Source organism: Phyllobates terribilis, unplaced genomic scaffold, assembly GCF_046119375.1.
Source record: "Phyllobates terribilis strain yellow unplaced genomic scaffold, ASM4611937v1 Scaffold_7__3_contigs__length_470593459, whole genome shotgun sequence".
Lineage (NCBI taxonomy): Eukaryota > Metazoa > Chordata > Amphibia > Anura > Dendrobatidae > Phyllobates > Phyllobates terribilis.
Genome location: NW_027362767.1, coordinates 281,473,828 through 281,500,109, shown reverse-complemented (window position 1 = coordinate 281,500,109; position 26,282 = coordinate 281,473,828). Strand labels below are relative to the sequence as shown.

Sequence of the window (26,282 nt, the reverse complement as noted above, 5' to 3'; positions counted from 1 at the left end):
CAGCGGCCATTGCATGGCCAGGTCTGGTCACTGCTCCTCCACCAGCGGCCATTGCATGGCCAGGTCTGGTCACTGCTCCTCCACCAGCGGCCATTGCATGGCCAGGTCTGGTCACTGCTCCTCCACCAGCGGCCATTGCATGGCCAGGTCTGGTCACTGCTCCTCCACCAGCGGCCATTGCATGGCCAGGTCTGGTCACTGCTCCTCCACCAGCGGCCATTGCATGGGCAGAAGAGCTGGTCAGTGTGTGAGGAAAGCTGCACTAACAAGAGAGCATGGCCGCCGTCTGAGAACATGTCAGTGAGCTCGTCCTGGCAGTCTAATAAGGGAGTATGCAGCTCTTTTATCTGACTTTTTCTGAGCTCCTCTCGGCTAATTTATGACTACGGATCACATTAAACTTGAAGGTGCAGGAAACAAACAGCCTGTAAAACGATGAAAAAGTTGTATTGACACCCAGCTGCAAAAATTATTTTTAGCCAAAAATACATGCATTGCAGTAAAAAAATTGCCCCAATAAGTGGACTTCTTAAGGAGGCCCATCATTTCTTCACTTGCTTTTTTGGATTTAGAACTTTTCTGGGTCTGATCTTAATTTTTGCAGCCATTCTATCTGCAGATCCAATGTACCATCGCCAGATTGAGTGGGCGATCACGTGACCTCCAGTATTCGATCTGCATAATAGAGATCACCTGCCGACTAGATTCTCATCTGCATCTCTCAATGTTCTGTGAAGGGAAGCGGGTGAGTGTTCTGTGGACACTATCAGGATTTGCCAATCTGCAGTTTTATAGAGTGACTGTGGAAATTTAGTACAAGGCCAGAAAAATCCTTTAAAGAGGCACTCCTCCCATCAAAGATTTTATCCTCTTACTATACTGCAGTCATGATATTATAGAACACTGTGTACTTACAATTGCTCATTTTGCCTTTCTGCCCAGCTAATTCTCTTTCTCTTTTCTCTGCTCTATGTATATACAGGAAGTCTCTTGTCCCTGAATTTACTATTCCCCTCTTCACCTCTTGATCCAGTTGCTCCCTCCTCCCCCCTGCCCTAGACTTTTGCAGTGACTAATGAGTCATACAGGCAAAACTGACCTCCTGTTTCTACATAGAGCTTAGAAAGATTCAGCTAGTCAGTTTTTAATCACGTGATGTCATAGACCTAATGGAGAAGAGACGAATTAGCTGGGTAGAAAGTCAAAATGAGCAATTGTAAGTACACAGTGCCATATAATATGATTATTGCAACATATTAAGATGATAAAAAGTTTTATGGGAGGAAGAGTGCTTCTTTGAGTACTCAAAGGCTGAGTACTGAAAGTTGAGGGGAGTAGTAGTGTCCTCAGCGGAGCTGGGGCTCCACGCTGTGTAAAAAACAAACAAACAAACAAAAAAACCCACCTATTCTCACCTGTCCGACGCCCCCTGGTGTCCTCCCCATTACCTCACTCGCCGCCGCTGCAGGGCAGTGGGAAGAGCGGAGGCTAAGTGCTAGATTTAGCACATCTTATGGATGTGCCATTTCTGGGACTGCTGTGGGGTGATATTATTAGCCGCAGATGGGGCCAGGATCCATGGCCCCTTCCCTGGCTATTAATATCAGCCCGCAGCTTTCTGTTTAGCCTTTTCTGGTTAGATTTTATAGGGGGACCCTACGTCAATTTTTTTTCTGGTGTAATCTAGCCAGTAAAGGCTAAGCAAACAATTGTGGGCTGTTATTAATAGCCAGGGAACATTGTTGGCTAATGGCACCTTCCCCGGCTACTAATATCAACTCCCAGAGGTCAGCTTTTCTCTGTTGGTTATAAAAATGACTAGGGAGCCCACCCCATTTTTTTTAATTTTTTTTAAACTTTAGGGTGTGCCCCCACGTTCCCGACGTAGCAGCGCTTTGGATGAAGCATATTTTTGCTGCGTCCAAAATGTTGCAGTCTATTGAACGCAGGTAAATCCACATGTGTTCACTGAACCATGCGGATTTATCGCATTCAATACTTTGTAGTGGTCAAATTTCTGTTACGGAGACTAGCAACTCAGCAAGAGAATTTGACATGCTGCGGTCCTGAAAAACGCACCGCATGTCAGTGTCCGTGGGTGATCCTCAGCCTCAGATGCATGTATAGAGGACATGTGATTTCTAGAGATCCCATCCACTATGCTGTAACATCTGGATGCTGCGGGTTTGACGCTGTATAAACACACAGCTTCAAACCCACAGTGGCTCCTGATCGTAGCCAAGTACCCAAACCTACCCGCAGCATGTCAATTTCTGTAGCGGACACACTAGTCTGCGCTGCAGATTTTGACTGATTGAAGTGTCATATGCGCTGGATTCACATGTACCGACAACAAAAGTGCGGCATTAGAACACTGTGTTTTGGACGCAACAAAAATACGCTGCGTCCAAAGCGCTGCTTGTTGCTGTTTGAGAGAATGTAGTGAGCTGTTATTAATATCCATAAACCATGTTTGCCTAATGGCACCTTCTTAGGCTAAAAATAGCAGCTCGCAGCTGCCCCACAAATGACATGAATGGAAATGCTAATGACATTGGGTATATGGGATTAGCTAACACCTAGCTCTTTTGTTTGGTGATAAGGTGTCAATCAGACCCTTTCATTACCAAACCTAATTAAATTAAAGTAATAAACACAGACACAGAGTAAACACTTTATTTGAAATACAATACACATTCTTAAATTAACCAATATACTCACTCCAGTTCTGATGGTAATCCAAGGGTTAAAGCAATGTCTCACATTTCTTTATTTGGCTCCCAAAAGCATGCATTTCAGTACAAAAGCGCTTCAAAAAACTCACATTTTTCCCCACAGCGTTTTTCCTGCCAAAGAGATGTAGAAACGCTGCAGAAATTTCTGCTTCAAATCCTGAACGTGCGCACATAGCCTTACTCAGGTCTTGTACCCCAGTCAAAGGATTAAACGAGATCATATTTGGTGGTAAGAAATGGGCGAGGGGCTGCTTGTCATTAACATAAAATGCAGGAAAAACAATAGAAGATACATTATGGGTGGCATAAAAGGTGTTGTCCAGGACAAAGCAGCTGATGACCTTTCCTTAGGATAGGCCACGAGTTTGAGAAGGAAGCCCCTGGCAGCTCCGTTAATCTCATATTGATGACCTGTCCTGTGAATAGTTAATTGTTTAATCGCGGATAAGCTATTTATGGTTTGCATCGTGTTCACACTTAGTAAATAGTAATATCTGTACGTGCAGCATTTTGGTGAGTCTCTTGTACGGCTGCTGCAGGTGCCCCTTCCCGTGATTACACCTATGGTCCAGGGGTGAAGAATTCCTGCTCGGCCCTGTGACACCCCTCACTTGTAGGGGATTTGACCTGGGAATGATTGTGCTGCTCAGTGTACCAGGATGGGGTTGAGCCTCTATATCTGGGATCGTGGTCATTTGTGTTAACTGTTTCAGGCAGATTCAGTTCTTTTAGTCAGACATGTATCTTCTTGATATGTTTCTGCCACCTTCCATCCACTACAGAGGGTCTTCTTGGGCGAGCTGAGGGATTTGCACCTCTCAGACTGGTGGTAATATCTTACATTTTTCACCACCCTGTGAGTTTTTCTTTGCACATTAGAAAAACGTTAAGAATTTCTGTTATCTGGAAGATTAACCTTTTTATGAGTACCCATGCCTAAGGCTTCCTGTCACCTGTTACATCTCTTTAAGACAGCTGTAGTGTGGACTAGGTCGAGCTTCCATGTTATTGTCCCAACACCGGGACCTCCTGTGGTCAAACTGACCTGAACTTAGGTCCTTACTGTACATAAAAGGTACTTCTCAAGTGTTCTACAAAAATATTTTGAAAGGGAAGGGATCAGATTGGGGAAGATTTGAGTTTTGAACATCAGTCTTGCACTGCTTGTATAAGATGCGCCTAATTCATTAAAAGGGGCATAACACTTAATGAATTTGGTGCATCTTCTAGCTGGCTTGTGCCTCTGCCAGGAAGGTACATGATATAATTTGTTAGTAAAGTGGCGTAAATTTTGATGAATTCGCTGGGCGGGCTTGGCCACTTGGCTGGGATTGTCATAAAAATGTCAAATGTCGCTGCATTTTTGTGCTACTTAGGCTGGGGTCACACGAGCGTATATTCTCTCATGCAAGAGAATCTGATCGATTATGTTTATGACAGTCCGATCAAACTCTGATCAGAGTGTCAGCTTAGTGTGATCTGATTCTCTCGGATGCGAGAATTGTAGCACAGCTATGGAGAAGATGGAGAATAAAATTTCTCCATCTTCTCCATTGTCTGTGTCCACAGAAATTGAACTGAACCCAGATGTTTTCCACTACCCATAGACTTGAATGAGTGAGTGGCAACCGATTTGCGGCATGACTTGCAGCATGCTGCATGAGAAAAAAAAAGTTGATCAGCGTTGCCCCATAGTATAACGTTGGTCCGAGTGCTACCCAATAAAACATTCCATAGCACTCGTCCGATGTAAGCGAGCCCTTAGAGTTTTGCAAAAACATTGCTTTGTTTAAAGGTATTTTATTTGTAAATTCCTTGATTGATCAGGCCCCAATCCTGATCCATAAGCTACCTGACAGTGTCATTCCTGAGTTGGTGTCTACCGGCAGCAATATGGTTCTGCACTAGGAAGCAAGGCAAGTGAGCCACGTGCAGTAGACCTGAGAGCCACATTTGGCTCCTGACCACGGCTTCTTGTTGGTTGGGTCCCCCATTCTTCCTGACTTGGAAGCGTTGTCATAAGTGTGTGATCTCCGTCAGATCCCTCCGTGCCATGCTGGATTTTGGATTTCTGGGTAGCAGAAATGGGGGGAGGTTACTTTTATTTTCAAACATGTTGTATTTTTAAAGAAAAAAAATAAGGGAAATTCTCACGCGAATTGTTTGACATTTTGTTTCCTTGATTTCTTACTTTTCTGACATTTCTTTTTTTCTAAGTTTCCCCCAAATTTTTCCACCAGCGAGATTGTTTTTCATGTTCTTAATCTGTACTAGCTGTTTACACAGTAATAGTTGGCGATTGTCAAATCTTTGTGTAGCGAGAAGTGTCTGGTTCTGACCTAGTTCTAGAAACATTCCAGTGCCTGACAACATTGCTGTAGATCACTGCATGGCCTGTTCATCATGTGGAGGGCAGGGGTTGGGGTGTAGGGCACTACTTGTGCCTCATCAGCCTGGCATCCTGTAATTAATGCCCACATCTGCATATAATGACGTAAGGCGATACAGGTGTACTGGCAGAATCCTGCTGCTTCTTACTAACCGGGTATAGATGATTGGCTAATACTGAGCGTCTGATCTATTTAAAGTAAACTATTTTGATTATATAATGCCATGTGATTTCTCTTGAAAACCTCGTCAGACTTGTCAGCCTTAAAACAAACAAAAGAAACCTTAGTGTGAGCAATGGAGAATCCATGTCCGTCACGCTGTGTGCGGAAATACACCTAGAGGAAAGGTAACATTGGTTGTCAATTAATAGATACGTTTTCAGGAGGAATAACAGAGGAACTTCAAAAAGCAGCGTTCTGAGAAATGAGGCTCCAGAATTCTTAGTAAAGGCAAATATTTTCTAAGACTGTCATTCATTGTAACAGGTCCTCTGTAAAGGAAATGTACCAATAAAAAATTATATTCTTATTTAAACTTGCATAATGTACAATGTATTCTGCACATGACACATTGGAATACTTTTATGATTTCCTCTTTGTATCCTGGCGATACACTGTGTATCTGATTGTCTCCTTCATTTGCTGTATTTATTTAGCGTATATACTCGAGTATAAGCCGAGGTACCTAATTTTACCACAAAAAACTGGGAAAACTTATTGACTCGAGTATAAGCCTAGGGTGGGAAATGCAGCAGCTACAGGTAAATTTCCCCATCCCGGTACACATTGCTCCCTCATCCCCAATCCTGGCATATATGGCCCCATCACTGCACACACAAAAAAATAAACACTTATACTCACCTTCCTTCCTCTGCTCCAGCTCTGCGTCCTGTTCTGCTGCAGCAGCTCATGTCCGCATCTGAGCAACGCATGGCGTCATTGCTATGCACTCTCAGACGCTGATGTGAGCTGCCGGCATATTCACTCCTCTCCACACCGGGACTATGGGCGTGGAGAATAGTGAATATGCATTCTCTTTAGTAGCAGACACTGTCAACAGGAGCTACGGCTCAGCGCTCCTCTGTGCCCACTATTAAAGAGAATATTCATTCTCCACGCCCATGGGAGTGGAGAGGAGTGAATATTCATTTCCCTTTAACAGTGAGCACACGTGGTAGCTGCAGCAGCCGGCTACTACGTATGCCCCGCTCCTCTGCCACCACAACCACCCACCACTATCCTCAAAAAACGTGCTGAAAAACTCTGCTTATCCTCAAGTATATATGATATTTATTTTTCTCACTTATGTAGCGCCATTTATTCCACAGCGCTTTACAGACACCATCACTGTCCCCATTGGGGCTCACAATCTACATTCCCTATCAGTATGTCTTTAGAGTGTGGGAGGAAACCCACGTAAACCCGGGGAGAACATACAAACTCCTTGCAGATGTTGTCCTTTGTGGGATTTGAACACAGGACACTTGTAGTATATACTCTATCCTGCCATTTCTTAAAAGGAAACGGTCTCAAGGTTTTTGCCTACTCGCAACTTCTTTTCCAGGTTTGTATCAGTCGGTCTGAAGCACAGTCAACTTTTTGCGATAAAAAGTTTTGAAAAGAACGTCTTGCAGCAGCAAGTTGTTAGAAGCACAGATGTATATGTCTCCTCAAAGTGGGAAACTCATCACTGCTCACATACCATTTATAAAACTCAAGCAGTGAAAGGTCTGCAGTATACATTGTAGCATCGGCATCTCTTCCCCCTGCCAGGCAGAGACGCCGTCCCTCTCACCTCCCCGCGTGGCGTCCTCCCGCGCTCCTCTTCCTGCTGCTGTCGGCTCCCTCTCTCTTAAAGGGGTCGCGCGCGCCGTCCTAAGGAGTCCCCGGCCAATTGCCTGAGGACCTCCCATATATAAGGCACCTCCTCCAAAATGGAGGTGCCCGAGCAAAAGTTGTTGCACAGTATATTACCTCTGCTTCAGTCCTCAGGTCCCGTTGCCAGCCTGACTACTGTTAAAGTCCGCCAGCCTGACTACTCTCCAGCCCGACAGTCTGCCTTCCGCTCTACCCGCCAGTTTGTCTATGGGCAAGCCCGCCTGCCTACCATGAAGCTCCTGCCAGTTACCCGCCTGCTACCTGCCGTGCCTGCTAGCCTGCTCACCTGGGAGCACTCGCTTGTTACCTGCCTTTTACCAGCTAGCCTACCTGGAGGCTCCTGCTGTCACTTGCCGTGACCACCCGTCTGCTAACCCTGAGACTTCAGCCTGCTCTGTCGTCACGTGCCGTGACCACCCGTCAGATAACCCAGAGACTTCTACCTGCTTGTCGTGCCTACCCGCTATACCGGTCAGTCCCAGTCATCTGACCCGTGGGAGCCACCTGCTCTCTTACAAGGTCGTCCCCAGAGTAGCACCTGGTCCCTCGGCTCGGTCCCTCCCTGGTCACGGAGTCGTTGGCCGCCGTACGATCGGGGTCGGTCTGAGTTGATACTTAGTCACGCCCCTCTGGGTCCCTCCTTGCACCACGGCGCAGAGGTTCCACCACCCGGACCCGTAACATACATCATATAGGATACACTGAGACTACCGTATGCACATCACATGGGGTACGCTGAGACTGCCGTGTGCACATCACATGGGGTACGCTGAGACTGCCGTGTGCATATCACATGGGGTACGCTGAGACTGCCGTATGCATATCACATGGGGTACGCTGAGACTGCCGTGTGCACATCACATGGGGTACGCTGAGACTGCCGTATGCACATCACATGGGGTACGCTGAGACTGCCGTGTGCACATCACATGGGGTATTCAGAGACTGCCGTATGCACATCACATGGGGTACGCAGAGACTGCTGTATGCACATCACATGGGGTACGCAGAGACTGCCGTATGCACATCACATGGGGTACGCTGAGACTGCCGTATGCACATCACATGGGGTACGCTGAGACTGCCGTGTGCACATCACATGGGGTACGCTGAGACTGCCGTGTGCACATCACATGGGGTACGCAAAGACTGCCGTGTGCACATCACATGGGGTACGCTGAGACTGCCGTGTGCACATCACATGGGGTACGCAGAGACTGCCGTATGCACATCACATGGGGTACGCAGAGACTGCCGTATGCACATCACATGGGGTACGCAGAGACTGCCGTATGCACATCACATGGGGTACGCAGAGACTGCCGTGTGCACATCACATGGGGTACGCAGAGACTGCCGTGTGCACATCACATGGGGTACGCAGAGACTGCCGTATGCACATCACATGGCGTATACAGGATCATAAGTCTGAACGTATGAACACAAAGTTTGTTTTTCAAATTAATAGGAAGAATTTTTCAAGCTTTTTCTGAGTCCTTTTTCACGTGTTTTTTTTTTTTTTTTTCAGCAACGCCTTCAACTTGAACATAGCCTAGGAATACAAGAGACTAACCTAAATGTGAGGGGGACTGCATTACTAAGGTTATGCACACACGATCTCTTTTCAGGCGTATTCCGCCTGATAAACGTCATTGTTGTGCACATGTCCCGTCTTCTTTTAACCACTTCCGGGTTTGGAAACCTTGTGCACATTGAAGCGCATCGATTAAAAACCACATTGAGTGCAGGTCCTGTCCTTGGACCTTATTTACCTATCAGCAGCGCAGAAAATCCACAAATTTCTCTTCTTTCTCATTATTACATATAACTTAATTTATGGACATCTATGATTTGATTTCTTTGCTCTCTTCATGGCAATAGCGCCTTTAGAAATATATTTACTTAGAAAATTGGTGAATTGTTGAATACTTCTTTCACCCGCTGTATATCAGCCTATCCTTGTTGACTGATGTAGGCAAGTACCAGAAATGTGGCCTCTGGACGGAAACTCTCAGGCTTATAGCCTTTATTTGTTTTTAACAGAAAATGTCTGTTTTATAATGTTTTAAGGGTCAAATAAGTTGATAACTATAATTATTGGATTCATTTCTTCAGGTGACAGTAATGAAATAATGATTCAAAGCTTTAAGAGGAAATGACTTTGCCAATTTAGGAGTCATTATAAAATATTTATAGAAATGATAAATATAGTTTATAAATTGTACTTTAGTTGGTAAATAACTTCCATTTAACTTCTTTAATGTTGGCTGCTTGTCTAGATTTAAGTCTACCCCATTAGTGACTGAACCTCTGGTAAGAAAGGAGATGGGGTTAATATTCTAGCTCTTTACTTCCACCATGCTTTAAAATGCAGCACTGCTCAAATTGGAACAAGCCCACAGTAAGATTGCCAAGGATGCCATTACATGTAGATCTGATTGCCAGTACCGCAACATCCACACCTGGATACTCTTGTAGAGAGATGCTCAATCTCCTTGTTAGGGTTTATTCTGTTGTAGGTTTTTTTCTCGTAGGTGAAAAATTGACTTATTTTCATCGGTGTTCTGGATCAGATTTTCATCAGTGTTTTGGTTATTGTGTCCATTTTAATCTTCAATAATTTTCTCATACCACCCCCCCTCCCAAAAAAAAAATTGCAAAACTTCTTCAACCAATTATAATGTAAAAAATGGATAGGTTATGATTCTTGCAGACCCATAAATTCGTATTGGTGATTTTGATCTGTGACTTGGATCAAAAACTGACACGTCTCTGTGATTGATTTTTTTTATTTTTTGTGGATACACAGACCGCAAAAAAACATTGACGTGTGAACCTCTCCATAGATTATAATACATACATGTTCTATCCATGGAAAAAAAAATGCTATCTAAATGAGGCCTAAATCGGTGAATGAATGTAGCACTCATTCCAGACATGAAAACCCAAACCTCCAGTCAAACTACAGATGTAAACTTGTCCACCGTGTCAGCAGAAACACAAAAACTGCCTGCCCCATAGTCACGGCGCCACTTCCTTCTGTGATATTTCAGGCTATTTCTAGCTGATGCACTAAATTCTGCGTTTTGTGGGTATCTAGTGTTGGAGGATGACATGACAATGTGAATACAGAGTGTCCTAAAACATTTCACAAATTTGTCAGATTGCTGAAAATGTCACTCAGGGAATAATTATACAAGGTGCTAATAACTATTCAGGCTGAACAATTGAATTATGCCATCTCTATGGGATATGTGCCTGAACCTTAGATCATTTTATGGCTGAATGCTAAATAAAATTCATCTACATAGTATATCCAAGCACTACAGTGACCCTACTGCAAAATTCCAAATCCTGCCACTGTACAAAGAAGCACTGCAAATGACCTCTCACAGAGCAGCTTGGATGTAACACACACTGTATGGACTGCCATTTGCCTTTAGGCCGGATTTACATGGCAGCAGTGTTTCGCGTTCCGTACTTGGAGCGCTATGCTGAGGCTGCTTGCAGGTCTCTTGATAGGCATATGTTAGGCTGTTGAGTTTGAGTCTGGAGACCCTCGGCTAGTCTGCATTTCTTGGTCAGAGTCCGGACCATGAAACATGGACTTGTAATTGCTAATGTCCTGCTGATTGACTGCTGGCTCCCTGCTGCCTAAATGCGGGGAGCCAGCTGTCTATCAAAATGACGTCTGTTGTGATGCCCCATACACAGCAGATCAGAAGAGAAAGAATTGCTCTGTTGACTTGAGGTCAAAGAAAGCAGGAGAGTCACCGTCTGAGGTGGCAGAGATCATCGCTGGGCAGAACAGGTGTTAGTTGGCAACTACCTGCCAGTAAGTTCCTAGCCCCATGCAAAAAACTAAGCAAAGTTCTGGATAACCCCTTTAATTTGAGTTCAGGAGGAAATGGAGAACTCTCTTCCAGGAACTATAGTGTTTTGTAATTCTGCATTTACTGCCCACTGACACCCGACTCTAGCACTCGATTCTTTGCTGTACAGTTACTAAAGTGTGTAATTTTACCAGATGGCTCCTGAGCTCATCTACGACTACACCCTCTTACAGAAGATGTATCCTTCAACTGTGAAAAGCCAGCAAAGTCAACTGGTCATACTGGTTATTGTTTGACATGTTCTGTTTTGCCAAGTTGAAGAAAATAATGTCCCTTTAAGAAACCAGCTGCTTGCATGGATGCTAACCACAGCCTTCCTGAATGTAGAGATCCAGACACCTCGCCCTGCGCTATTCAATGTGCTCTGACACTAATAGCAGAGAATGTAAGCGACGGTTATGGTTCTTGATGCAAGAACTGCGCCATTACTGTACATTGTGAGGCCATTGGAACCGCACTTAGTGGTCTGCTGGAGGGAGCGGCGCCTGCGCAATAGAACCGCAGGCGCCGGGAAGTGACAGTGACTTAGAACCCTGCAGCACAGTGCACGGAGAGACGGGGCCGGGAGGAAGCAAAGCGCGCTCTATGTGAGCTCTATGTGAGCGGCACTTTGCGCATGCCCGGGAAGTCAGGGAGCACAGTGCACGTCACAGGGCCCAGTGACGTGCAGGGGAGGGGGTATATGATAACTAAGCATATAGGCAGGGATTAATAAACACATAGGTGGGGATTACTAAAAAGATTGGCAGGGATTTCTTCCCGTCCCCCGGACGCCAAGCCTGTGCAAAACAGAGTTGATAAAAACAGATTTCTCTGCAATCAAACCTCTACTATGGGCCATACAGGTATGTATAGATTTACTTTTCTATCACCTGTATGCCCATAGTAGAGGTCTGATATCTCCCAGGGGGGGTGACACATTCCCTTTGCTGTGTCCCAGCAATGATAAGCTCCTAGTTCTAAAACAATCACAGCAAGTAAAAAAAGTTTGATAAGAGAGGCGTTGCTGAAATCTGTTTTAACTTCTACCTCATGCTGTCTTCAAATTACATAGCAAAAACCTGCTGACAGATTCCCTTTCAGGGTTGGGTGGTCCTCTCAAAGGAGATGGTGGTCTCTTGGAGGTTTCACTGTATACGGTGATGATGATGAGTTACAGTCCCCTTGTAAATTTACATCTTGTACAGGAGGACGCTGTGGCAGGGCATCAGCTGTGAGCTTCCTATTATGAAACCAGCTGCACATAGGACTCCCGCGGTTTAGCAGAACTTGACCTGTGGTAACCTCAGGAGTTCCCCTAGTGCTGATCTCCTACTGGCCGCACTGCAAAAAATTCATACTCCTTTGAACCAAGCTTGCATGCATATGAGGCGGTCTATTCAAGACCTATGGGTGGACCGCAGATTACTGATCCCACCAATATTAGGCTGGCCGTTCAGTCTACAACCCGCCAAAGCATACAGACGCTCAGCCAAATGTGCATTTGTTCTCAATGTAGAAGATAAGCCGCTGATAGACCTCTGCCAGTTACTTATCACCATTGAAAACAAATGGATTGGGTCCTAAAAAACCAACATGCCAACCTTCTTTTCCCAGACATCTGCCTTTTGAGGAGTGTCAGGACAGCTCCACTTGTATTAGATAACAGGCCGGTCATGTCAAAATCGGTGGATCCAGCCAACATTCATCAAGCATGTCTGCAGATAGGATCTGCAGATCAGTGTCTGATGTGTATGGTAATGTGATTGGTAAGAATTGGCATGTGCCTTCGGGCTTGTAACATGATTTAGACAAGTATCGGGAACTGGTGTCCATTAGCGTCTGCAGTTTACAGCAGATCAGTATTGACACAGCGATAAGCTTACAGATAATTCTGCAGCAGTATGGACAGCTTGGAGGATGGGGGGGAAAGCAGCATGGAGTTATTGAATACTTCCCAACAATCAGCCATACGGTCCAGCCCAACTGCAGGAGCTGGAGAAGTGTTTGGTGGTAGGTTGGGATCTGCTCTCAGGTAGAAGAAACCTGTTCAGCTCTACAAGAACCGTGGCAAAGCAATAAGCACCAGATAAGAGCAAAAATATTAGCAGTGCCCGTGGGTGGCATCCACTTGTTACTTTGTATCAGCCGTACCAGGTTGATCGGTGGCACTCGGATGTCCACTTCTTGGGCTCTTCTTGGGACCCCATGTCTTCATGATGTCCTGACGTGACGCACATCATAAAGAGGATGCCAGACAAGGATAGTGCAAATCTTTTTGCTTCTCTCTAGTTAGTATTGAGCAAGTCACTACAGCATCATAGGATTGAGATAGACATTAACCAACCTTAATGATTAAAGTCTAAAACAAGCCATATGGGCATAGGGTGATCATACGCCAGATGCGCCAGCAGGGAAGGAGGTTCAGAGTGGGAAGTGACAGTGTAGTTCTTGCTGGTGGCAGCAAGGCGGAAGAGAAAACAGGCTTCACACTCAGAAAAGTAAGTTCTTATTGAAGTGGCAGAAAAAAAGGGACCGAACAAAGAAGATGTTGTATGTAGGACACGCCGAGTCTGCTGCTGCCTCCGCTGAACAAGTATGCCCTTGTTTACCTTGGCCAAAAAAAGCTGACCGGGTTACAGAGCGAGCTGCTGGCTCCTCATTCACTCCAGGCCCAGATGTGTCCTGACATGAGTAGGGTCTCAGACGGCATCAAATGCAGATCTGCTGTACACAGTCCTGTATCTTCCTAGTTAGAACATATCTCCAGGATTCCAAGAATCTCCAATTCTTCATGAAATGCTGTTAATCATTTGTGCCTTTCACAGCTTTTTATTCATCCATGACAAACTACAGAATTGTTTTCATATTTTTTTGCAATCCTATTGTAACCCAAAGCTTGTTGTGACGCAATGGGTTTCTTGGACTGCAGAACAAATTGTTGTGTGGCCATGTCCTGACTGCAGCGTTTTACCATCTCAACCTCTACCAGGGTATTGTGCTTCTGGATTTGAACCCTTGATTCTGTGGTCGGTGGCTCTTTCCGCAACGTATACAAATTTTCTTGAGGTGTTTTAGTTCTGTAATCTTTGTTTCTGTCGGTTTTGGGTAACATGTGTTTTTTCATTTACTCTATTTGTCTGTCTTATCACCTTTCAGGTGCAGCTTTAAATACCTTCCCCTACTGGTGTTTCCTGCTGGTGATAGACTTTGTTGGATTCATTCACTGTGCTGTAGTTTGTGTTGGCTGCAGTAGTTTTGTGTGTGATTCCTTTATTTCTTAAGGAACTGCTACTCTAGCGATCCTAGGAGCTGCTAAGGAAATTCAGGGTAAGCCGCCGCCGAGTGGGGGCGCCATTGCATTACCTTAGGGTTGCCAACCTCCGCCATCAGGCAGGGACAGACCAGGGTCCGAGAAGGGTTTTTGTCCTAGTCTGAACAGGGACCTGTCAGGTTCAGGTAGCTGTCTTCCTAGTTTGTGCGTTACTTGTATGAATGTACTTTGGCGGTCATAACACAGGGAAGCAACTGGCAATTGTACTGATGTTCACAAGGACATAAAAACGTTCTCCCATCTGGAAGAACGCACTCAGTGTTTTTCGGAGCCCTCATAGAAATGACTGTAGAGAGGTGCGTATGCTTAGCCACCTCTGATTTCATGTTGCTGCACACAATATCCTATCCATATGTCATGGATGATCCAGATGGGGCAACCTCTAAAAGCAACAGTGTGCCTGTCTATGCATTATTATGTATGGGTAGGTCATGGTCTCTGAGTAATGCTATAGACTGTAGAATAACATTTTTAGAAAGTGGCAAAGAGCAAGAATTAAACCAATCCTGTAAAATGTATCACTTATTATACATAGAAATATCCTTACATATATGACCGTTCGTAAAGGAGATTCAAGGTCCTGATGAAGGGATCTGAATGACTCTGAAATGAGTAGACCTACTATCAATAAAATCTTGTATTACTAATAAGAAATCCCAGACTATTCTAACTGATGAGGAGCATCGGACGAGAATCCGTATCTTACATCCAATACATTAAGTATAATACTTGGGTCAGTAACCTTACATTAATGGCACCACTCCAACGCTGAAATAGAAAAAACACTAGTGGTGATTTAATATTAGTGCTTGGGGTTATACTTGCAATATATGCTCGGCATGGGGCGATAACATCTGAATGCCTGCTGTTTCCTTTTTATTTTGTCATATATGTACTTGTAGGGCGATGTCTCCACTCATGTCTATCTACTAGAGTTTTGGAACTTCATGATGTACACTACTTAAGAATAAGCTTGGCCAGTTGTAAATATTCCAGTTATTTTCATTGTCTATTTTAATTATCTGTGTAGTCAAGCCATTGAGCTGTCAGTCGTGCAGAGGATGGTGAGGCGGAGCAGGGATTAGAAACAGAGATGCAGAGGTTTGGGAAGTGCACCCTCCTAAGCCGTCTATATGGACGTGTAGATCATGGGAAGCTGAATAAAATGATACTTTGATATCTGCAATTCGATATAGTCTTCTAGAGAAATCCACATTTTTCTTATATGTAAATGAGCTGTTCAGGGCTATGAGACGGACACTGATCTGCATGAGAATCTGCCTCCAGAGATTATTTTACATAAAGGGGGTGTTCCCAGTGTGAGACCTATAATTTACGCACAACGGCAGAACTGAACTTTGTCTTGTTACAAACACATTTGCTGCAGCTCTCACAGCTCTGCTGTATTGCAGCCCTGTGTGTCTGTGAGCTGGAAGCTGAAGCTGAGAGGAAGCTGCAGATGTGTTAGGTATAATCACACACAGCTCTGCAGTGAGATCAGGAGAGCAGAGAGCGGCCATCACACTGGTAGCGCCACCTTTTATATACTATAATCTGGAGACAGATTCTCATACAGATCAGTGTCCGGCCCATAGTCCTGAACAGCTCATCTACATATAAGAAAAACATGGATTTCTTTGGCATAAGATATTGGATTACTGATGCCAAGGTATCATGTTATTCAGCTTCCCATGTCTGCATGCCCATATACACAGTTTAGGAGGGGTGACCCTACTGATAGATTCCCTTTAAGCCTCATTTGCATTATAAATTAAACAGTGATTTTTCCCACACAGGGAGGCTTTGCTCATAGGCTAATAATGCAGAGCAGTCTGAAGCCCTGGCCCCAGGGGATCCCGTGATCAATGATCCTTGTAAAGACCATAAAAATTAGCACTCCAACAACAAAAAAAAATGGAATACTCATTGGTGGAACTGGAACAATTAAGAGCAAAACCTGGCCACTTCTGACCTAGTGCTAGGCCTTCCCTAAGTAACTGTGACATTGGAGGATGTGAAGTCTGTGTAAGGGCCCCGTCACACTAAGCGATGCAGCAGCGATCCCGACAACGATACGACCTGTCAGGGATCGTTGCTGCATCGCTAATACATCGCTGGTGAGCTGTGACCTCACAGCAGGGGCCTGATCGTTGCAAAGTGTCACACACAGCGACATCGCTGGTGAGGTCGCTGGTGAGTCACCAAAACCGTGACTCGGCAGCGATATCGCTAGCGATATCGCTATGTGAGACGGGGGCTTAAGTTACTGTTGCAGTAAGTGATTATCCTGGGTATGTTCGTAGATGAACCTGAATTTCCACCCGGGCCTGTTGTAGATCTCTCACGAGGTGTTACTGGAAAATTCTGATGTATTGTTCCTGTGCTCTGCCAAAGCCTGTTATATACATAGTAACACCAGAGGATCTGGAAACTTGTGAGTTTATCAAGGTTAACATTTTTGTGCATTTACTGTAAAAAAAACAAGGACAGCAAAAATCACAACATAGTCATAAGTATGATGAGAGGGAAATCGGCAATTCCTTCCTGACTCCAGTTTATGGTAATTGTGGACATTCCTTTTGCCTCTTGAGCCAGTTTAATAAATCTGAGTAAAAGTCCCCATTAACAAATGACTTTTTATTTCATAAACTTGGATACATAAGGACCTAATGAGGGGAATTTCATTGAACTGCGGAACTCTGTGGATTGTAGATAACTAACTAAGGCTAGGTTCACTTTAATACAGTGTACTACATCACCGATAATTTGATGGGAATTTCCACAGAGCCCTGATGGAGCCTTCCCTTTAATGTCTGGCCTCTGTCCTGGCATTGTTTGTCGATGTCCGACATTCACAAAAAACATGGCAAACCATGAATGCTGCCTGGACAGAGAACAGACAATGCCCAGAATTACTCTTTCAGCTTCATTCAAGTGAATGGTTCTGTCGGGCTGCTACCAGAATACAACTATTCGGTGATTGTGACCAGTAGTAACCTTGCTGTGGTGCTCAGCGGAGAGCACTGTGTTGATGTGAACCCAGTCCAAGCTGCTGCTATACGCCAGTAATCACACCAGTCTACTAACAAGTCAAGCTCAATGTACATGTTTCTACGTAAGTGAGAAGTGGTCAACAAAAAATTCATCACTGTAGATTTTTATTCTGCTTCGATAATAGCCTGCCAGTATGTTCTTGTCATGTTGATCCACATTACATGGTCCTGAGACGACCCTAAAATGTATAGCACCTACTAGGAAGAGATGAAATTTGTTGGACTGCAGAACAAATTTTGTAGAAGGTTGACAAGGAGTCAACCTTCTACAAAAGGCCCATTGTGTTGGCCATTTACTCTTTGGTGCCCATTGTGTTGGCACCGAAGCATGTGAGAGAGTTTTCAATTATAGCCTCAAATTTTAAGTAATCAATTCAACTCCTAAATCAGTAGATCTCCCGTCTTGGTGTTTGACAGGAGATCTATTGATCTGGAAAGCTTCATCAGAGTTGGTAGGTGAATCTATCATCACCATAATATATATTTTCCATATAAACGTTGCATTTTTATCATTTTTATTTTGGAGTTGGCACATTTCTACCAACTCCGACAGCAGAGTACTGACAACTTCATAGGTCACTACCTCCTGTAGTTCCAGTAACAATAAGATTGACTCATTAAGGTGACCATTCACATTCAATGTCTCCTGACCTCTACGTGTCCGCTCAGTACAGCCAAGCATAAACGTGTTCTGAATGGGTAAAAGGGGAGTAAGCTGCCGGTCTCTGTTCCTTGAGAAGAAAGGATTGGGTACATTGAACTAAAACATGCCTGATCCGTTTTTCACTCAACATAGTCCCTACTGAATGTTGGCTGAAAGTCATATACACATTAGTTCCCATCGGAGAGTTCTGTTGACTTTGTCCCCTACCTGTACGGACAAATGTAGTCCTATGGTGAATACTCCGTGTCCTATCTAATGGGCTGTACAGTAAATGCTGGTCATTACTTGCCTGTTAGACTGCAGCCGTTCAGGGCCGATCTCGGCTGCAGGGGGTGATTGGTTATTTATTGGGTACATATAGCCACCTGTACCGCATGGTGCACGTTTTTTTTTTTATTGAATTCAGGGTACAGTATTCTAAAAAGCCAAAAAGAGCTATATGTGCTGTTCCATCATTTCCTAAAAGGAAAGTATATAGGGTCTTTTTGGATATTTTGGGGGTATTTGACGAAACAGAGTCCCAGTAGGGATAACATACAAGCAAGAACATATTCGCACAATGTAGATTGCCAAAAGCTGGGTGGGATATATGGGGCTCGTACTCCTCTAATGAATAGTCACATATATGTCTGCTTTATCCTAGGGGCTAATAGTACAGCAGGTGTGTACCTGTAATATGCTGTTATATAGGGCCACAAGTTCTGGCGGTGGGGACGTGTGACTGCTCCATTCTTTGTCTACCATGTGGTTATCTGTCAGCTTTGTACAGATGCCCTTTTTATATCTGTATTCATTATGTGGACGGGATATGTTAAATATCTGTAGTTCTGACAAATTCCTGGAAAGTTTCTATGTTGAATTAGATTTTCTTAAACAGAACTGAAATATAAGAAGTTTAGCAGATTTAGTGTTTGACCTCCGATGTCTCATGACTCAGTTGCGCTTGAGGTTTTGGGAAGCCCCATGGTCTCTGTTCTGCTGTGACTTGGACGATGTTTCAGTACAAACCCTAAATGAGAAGCAGGCTTCTTCCTTTTCCCTGCTTATACTTCTGCCCTGGTTCCTTGCTGGTCTGTGGTCCCATCAGGAATCCTTTTGACTTCCTCCTATGTAGATAGATTACCATCTGACCAATGGCTCTGATAATTACTTTCCTGGGTTTCCGCAGGCTTTTGTCAGGGAAAGTGTCTTCAAATATTGTATCAGATATCTGAGCGCAGTCCTGAACCACCCACAATTCTCAGAGGAGATTATGAGCTAAACACATGCCCCTGGATGGATCCTGCGTCATAGCATGTGCTGGCCATATGTAGGAAGCAGGCAGCGTCCCAGTGTGACGGGTGGGCGGCGTAGTGTGGGGGGCACAGATCTGCTGGGAACAAGTACAGAATAACCCTTATCCACAGTCCCTACTGAGGTCCGTTTTGTGATAAGGGATTATCTATAATCTGTTACTTTGACTATTGCATTGCTATGTTTCCAACCTGGGTTTACGCAACTAAACAAGCAATCTGGTTATGTAATACTAGTATGGTGCAGCCAATAATCATTTCTGGGCTTTTGTAATCAGTCTGGGCTCCAGGGGAAAGTCACTTAAAGGGAATCTTTCAGTAGGATCAACCGTCCTAAGTTGTCTATATGGGCATGTAGGTCATAGGAAGCTGAATAACATGTTACCTTGATATCTGCCATGCGATGTCTTATTCCAGAGGAATCCATGTTATTCTTATATGTAAATGAGCTGTTCAGGGCTATGGGCGAGACATAGATCTCCCAGGACTGGCATGGATCCAACTGATTGGGCACTGATGCCACATCGCTGAGTTGTTCTATCTTGTCCAGAAACATTGCTCCTAGGGGAGAGACCACCTTTGTGGCGTGGAGCTGTGTTGAGATATTCTACAAAAGTACATGGAGGAGTTTCTATGTCGCCATATCATGTGCATGACTGCTGTATGTATGAAGCCTGCATATTAGCAGAATGTGTGCTAGGCTATATTTTGCCTATAATTTACATGGTGGATTTTCTCCTCAGTGTGTAGAGGATATGTTGTAAAATCCCATCCACAGTGCTGCTACAGTTATAGAGTGCAGATTTTCCATCCATATCTGTTGCGCATCTCACCTGTGTGCTCATACTCTCAAGCCTCATTCACACCTCAGTTCTTGCTGCACTTCTCATCAGTGCTTGCTGCACTTCTCATCAGTGCTTGCTGCACTTCTCATCAGTGCTTGCTGCACTTCTCATCAGTGCTTGCTGCACTTCTCATCAGTGCTTGCTGCACTTCTCATCAGTGCTTGCTACACTTCTCATCAGTGCTTGCTGCACTTCTCTTCAGTGCTTTTCACTCACCGCTCACTCACACATTGGGGCTTACATATGAATGGTCTCTAATGCTTACTCAGTGCTTTGATAGTTGTGAAATAAACCAATTTGTAATTTTGGTTGACGCTGTTTGCTAAATCTGGGGTACTGCAAGACGGTCTAGTATAAGTGTATACCACCTATTATGTGGCTTACTATGGGCCAGACATTTGCACCAAAATTTTGGAACATTTTTGGTGCACAGTGTAACCAATTAGGCCACCACTTTTATTTGCAAACAACGTGCCTTTTCAGCAGCAGCGCACCCCTTGTTGGGCCGAGCGCAGGCGGCGCACTCCTGGTTGGGCCAAGGGCAGGCGACGCACTCCTGGTCGGGCCGAGGACAGGCAGCATCTAATGCACATAAGTCATGAAGGCCAGGCACTTTTACTTTTGTAAATATGCTTCATAACGTATGGTTTTTTTTTTTATTTATTTTTTTTTAAATAAAGCCATATCCTACTTTGGTCCAGTTTGCAGCTTAAAATGATCCTTCAAGTGATCAAGTCCACAAAAAATAAAGCAGACATCACAGGGATGCCATCTAAGTTTGCTGGGAGAAGCGTGGACGCATTACCTCCACCTCTGTGCATATGTGAAACACGTATGATACACGGAGGGTAAAACCGGATTAGAACCAGATCCAGCACAACAATGAAAACTGGTCTGTTTCCTGCTGTCGAGAAAAAAGACTAAAATGTGAATGCATCCTAATAGGTTTGTGCAGCTGCTGCTGATGTATTGGCTCATGGAGCATTGCCTACACTGGATAGAGTTGTATCTATTCCTAAACTGAACTCAGGACTTGGCTGTCCTCTTATTCTTAAAGGGAACTTGTCATGTAAATAAAACGCTATTAATCTGCAGATGTGTGGTTATACTAAAGGTTAATAGCGTTCTGAAGCCAATCGACCTCCGCACGGAGAGTGGTCCTAGAGGTATGGCCTGCGCAGCTTCAGTCACTGCTCAGTACATAGAGAGCGGCGGCTGTAACTACACCACCTGCACTGACTGACAGCGGTCTCTGCACTGATGCGCTGCTGAGCTGGCTGTCAGTCAGTGCCGGGTGCGGTTACAGCCGCCGCTCTCTATGTACTGAGCAGTGACTGAAGCCGCACCTCTGCCTGAAAGCCGGAGACTGCTGGGACAAATACAGTTCTTTTCCTCCCAGCAGTGGGGCTCTCTGTGCTGCACTGCTTCAGAACCTGCAGATTAACCCCACATCTGTAGGTTAATAGCGTTTTTTTACATGACCAGTTCCCTTTAATGAAGGTGCATTTGACATGTGGCAGACAGAAGGCCTCTGTGTATAGGTGGCCCTCATAACACTGTGATGAAGAAAAGAGGCATGTACAGACTTAAAGGGGTATTCCCATCTCTAAGATCCTATCCCAATATGTAGTAGGTGTAATAATAATATTAGCAAATACCTCCAATTAGAAATGAAGTATAGTTCTTCTGATTCGCCATGTCGCTTTCCTCATGTGCTGGCATTGCAGGACCTTGGGTATCCATGGTTACGACCACTAGCAACTAGCTAACTGTCACTATATCAGTGGTCGTAACCATGGATACCTAAGGTCCTGCAATGCTTGCACATGAGGAAAGCGACATGGCGAATCAGAAGAACGATACTTCATTTCTAATTGGAAGTATTTGCTAATATTATTATTATTACACCTACTACATATTGGAATAGCATCTTGGAGATGGGAATACCCCTTTTAGAGCTCATTCAGCAACCACATGCAGAGGTGTTCTGCTCAGTAAATGTCGTAGTTAGGAGAATTTTTAGATTACATGTAAAAAATCCCCATATTTTTTTAAGAATTATAGGGCTCAAAAATAGAAACTCTGAAAAATCCCTTTAAGCGTTAGTGCCTGTGACTTTCTCAAGGTGATGAGTAGTTCAGAAGTGTTTCTTGACTCTGATGAACTTATGGGTTTTGCTGGAGTTTACTAATTAGTGACCCTATCTCTATAACTTGAGGACGTTGCCAATGACTTGTTCGGGGATAGGTGGACTCCTAGACTTGGTTGCCTCTGTCTAAAAGAGTCATTACTTAAAATGAAAATCGGTGTGAAGGTTCATCTAACCCTGTAACAGTGACCAGTGGTTACACAGATGTGTTGTGTGCCTGCACCCCCGAATCTCCATGGATGAAGTGGTGCCACCGCTTGTCCTGCTCTTCCTTGCACTGTCTAGGAAGCCGTTCTTTATTTAGATATGTAAAGTTCCTATGAATGCTGCGATTCATCTCTCGGTGTCCGGGGGCCGCTGCTCAATGAAGCCTTTCAGTGCTGTGCTGAGGACATAGCGGAGGGGCCCCCCCATGTGGGGGAGGACCGCCGGTGCTCATATTGATTTCTGCTGCCCCACAGTACAGGACTCTGTACCCCTCACCCTACGCACTGTGTGTTTAAAAAGGCACCTGTAACACTTTCCATGTCTGTGAGAAGCCTAATGTTGCTGTATTTCCATAGACTGTAGAGTGCCTGCACATGTATGGTCCACTGTCTCTGTGTACAGCAGGGCCCACAGGACCCCTGCTGCGGACCCCACTGGTGAAGCTTTTGTGACATCCGGTCAGAATACCTATTTAGCGACCAGCATTGCATTTTAAATGCTGCACCTTTCAGAGTCTTAGAAGTATATGTCCTATTGTAACTTGGGACCTGTGCCAAGTGATGAAGTATGTGTTCTGCTGCAGGCAGGTTTGTGCCACCTGTCGCCCTGTGGATAGGAGAAACCTTCCTGCTGTAGCTCTTTACACAGGAAGGTAAACAGACGGCATGTTCTCTGTGCAAATGTCCCTTCCCGAACCATCAGTCGGATGTCTATCAGCTCGCACGGTTTGCACACAGATGGCGGTGTGTGCTGCCTGTGATTATCACACACCCCTAGACTTGTATTGGTGACTTTGATTTGTGACTTAGATCAAAAGTGGACATGTCTCCTTGATTTTTTTGCAGACACACCATCCATAAATAACATGGGTAGAACACGCCTATGAAAAATGGACATCTTAATGCGTCCTGAGAGGAACCGTAGTGGGTGCACACGCTACCTGTAAAGTTTACTTGCTTTTTTTTTTTTTGCTATGTAGTGTAGGGCATTTTCAAAGTTTTCGGGGGCATTATTGGTAGCCATGCCAGTTGTTGAAAAGAAATGATTAGTGGCTGATTGAATGTCTTAAGGGTTAATCCAGTGTAACCAAAACTATGAGCAACAGCAAATGTTGTAAAACAAAAAAAGATACCCCACACATCTCTTCTTTGTACGGTTGATTCAGAATAGATGCTCCTCCAATCCTCTTGGTCTTTGTTCACAAGGAACCAGTGTGTGACCACTGCAGCCAATCGGTTGTCCCTGGGGTGACGTGTTGCACTGGTGTCATCATGGCTTTGTGCTGAGCAGTGATGCCAGTGACGCTCGGCACGTGACGGCTGCAGCGGACATGCCGTACCCACCAGGACAGACCTCTGTTCCCCTGATGCCCTTGCTGCAGTTCCTGTAGTGAGACCTAGAACTACCACAGTCCTAATACACCATGTGTTCTCATTTATTTTTCAGGCTATTCAAGTGCGATCCAAAAATTTGCTCAGACTTTGCAGAGCTTCCAGTTTGATTTTATTGGTGACACTATGACGGACGACGAAAAAAATATTGGTAAGGAAAACCAGTATTATTCTGTGGTGTAAGACTGTGTTTACTGATCCATGTCCCTACCCATAGTGGTGTACAGAATACACATACAGGAGCATTGCAGAGCTGCCTGTAACATAAGATAAAGGGGAGTCCAGCATTGCTCTACCAGTGTGGACATCAGTATAATGCTGGGGTTAATACCAGATGTTCCTCTGTACCCGAGCCAAGCAGTGACTCACACTCAGTGATCAGCGGCAGCGCTGCTCCCGGCCAGAGGCCCTGCTTGGGGCTCACAGTGGGGTCCTCCCTAGTAAGTGAGGAACATGCACATACTTGTCAGGGGCTAGGGACTCTGATGTGTTAGGGGATGTTCACACATGGCAGATTTGTTACAGTATGTGCAAGGATTTCAGATCAATAGGGCACTCAGACATTTCTGCACGGAATCTGCCACGTTCTCCGTACCCGTCATACATCCTCATGCCCTAACATACTACTTATTAGGCCGCATTCACACGTTCAGTATTTGGTCAGTGTTTTCTATCAGTATTTATAAGCCAAAACCAGGAGTGTGTGATAAATCCAGAAGTGGTGACGTGTTTCTATTAGACTTTTCCTCTGATTGTTCCACTCCTGGTCTTGGCTTACAAATACTGAGCGTGTGAACGTGGTGTTACCCATGAATTCACATCACTTCGCTGAGTGCAGTGTGTGTCTACTTACACTCAGGTCTGTATGGGCACGAGGTGTTAGACGCCATCATACTACTGTATTTTCATCTATTTTATATTAAAGGGATTTATCGTCTATCCCCAGGGTCTTAAAGTGGGGGTCCCAAAGTGCTCTGTGTGAATGGAGCTGTAGTGCGCATGGGTGCCCACCGATCTAGTGATTATTCAGTCCCCTAGTAGTGAATGGAGCAGTGGTCTTACATGCACACACACCTAGTTACACAAGAGGACCACCATTGTCAGGATTGTTGGTGGTCTCATCAGTCAGACCCTTAGCAGTCATGTGTTACCACTTATCCTTAGGTGATAAATGTATTTAGAGGAGCAGGCCATTGATATCTATGGCTACATAGTGTACGTCAGCTATCAATACAGATCAGTGTTTTTGAGGAGGAACACTATAATAATAATAATCTTTATTTATATAGCGCCCACATATTCACTATGAGAAGGTTACCTCACCTTGTGTCGTGTCGGCTTCTCTTATTATAAGCACTGGTATGGGATTGATGTTAGATTCTGCTTTCTCTTGGAACACATGATTTTTCCTTCTCATTTGCTGAGCTCATAAACCAGAATCCATTTTTTGAGGGAGTGAGCGGCTCTTACTTTCCCTGGAGGCTTCTACTAAAAGCAGCAGATGGTGTTCAGACCCTGCAAATTGGTGACATAATCACTGGTGGTAACGTACCGAGCTCCTCCCAGAACCGTTCTCTCAACGGGAGGAAAACATGGCTGGTGCCTGTAATGGGTAACATCCCGTGAGTCTGATCAGACAGTGCTGCATCATCTACTGCTAGAGGAGCATCGGCCAAGACTAGGACAGGTGCAGGTGTCTTCTCACGGGCCGAGGGGCTCCACCACTCTGAGAAAATCGCCATTCAGGGACAGAAATTCACTTTTCATAATACAAATAGCATTCACTGAGTAACCAGACCTGTCCATGCTAGGTCCTGTAGACCACTACCAAGGGATGACCGCTGAAGACTGTACATGTAAAGCCTAGTTCATAAGGTCTGAAGACATCTCATTTGTGATGATGTGATACAATCGTACAGATGTCTCGGTGAGAGCCTTTTATTAATCCTCTTCTTTTACTGTCCTAGCTGAGTCATTTAAAGAGTTTGCTGACCTGTTGCAGGAGGTGGAGGATGAGAAGATGATGATGGTAAGACACCTGTCAGTGTAATAGATGGTCCTTCACCCTCTGGTACCTTTCCATTCTTCCCACCATATTTCTACTCTCACACTCATATCTGATAACTTATTCTATGAAGTTATACCCAGCGTGAATTGTGAAGATTCTGTACAGAAGCGATCTTTCTCCATGCCAGGCCTGACGTCTTTGTAAATGATATAATGGCGTGTAAATGACCGGAGCGAGCGGCTTTATTTATACCCGAGTGCACAGTCTGGGATGTATTATAAGCCTGTGCGGAGCAGTATAGCGCCACGCAAGATGCTTTCTTCTCAGAAGAGTGACTGTACATAATGTGCTTGTTTGCTATGTATTAGGATTTTCAGTGTCCTCCCACGCTCCTTTTAAATTGGCATCAAGTTTACAAAAACTTCAACTAATGGAAATATTATTAGGAGCATAAGAAGAACATA

The 26,282-nt window shown here is 44.6% G+C and overlaps 1 protein-coding gene across 4 annotated transcripts in view; it reads left to right on the top strand.

The window, feature by feature from the left end:
* Window positions 1-26,282, top strand: part of OPHN1 (oligophrenin 1) — a 155,054-nt gene that overhangs the window by 22,486 nt on the left and 106,286 nt on the right. For all 4 annotated transcript variants that reach the window (XM_073640914.1, XM_073640918.1, XM_073640917.1 and 1 more), the window contains exons 3-4: window positions 23,866-23,961; window positions 25,778-25,839. In XM_073640914.1, the coding sequence (XP_073497015.1) occupies window positions 23,866-23,961; window positions 25,778-25,839 (158 nt within the window). The remainder of the gene's footprint in view (window positions 1-23,865; window positions 23,962-25,777; window positions 25,840-26,282) is intronic.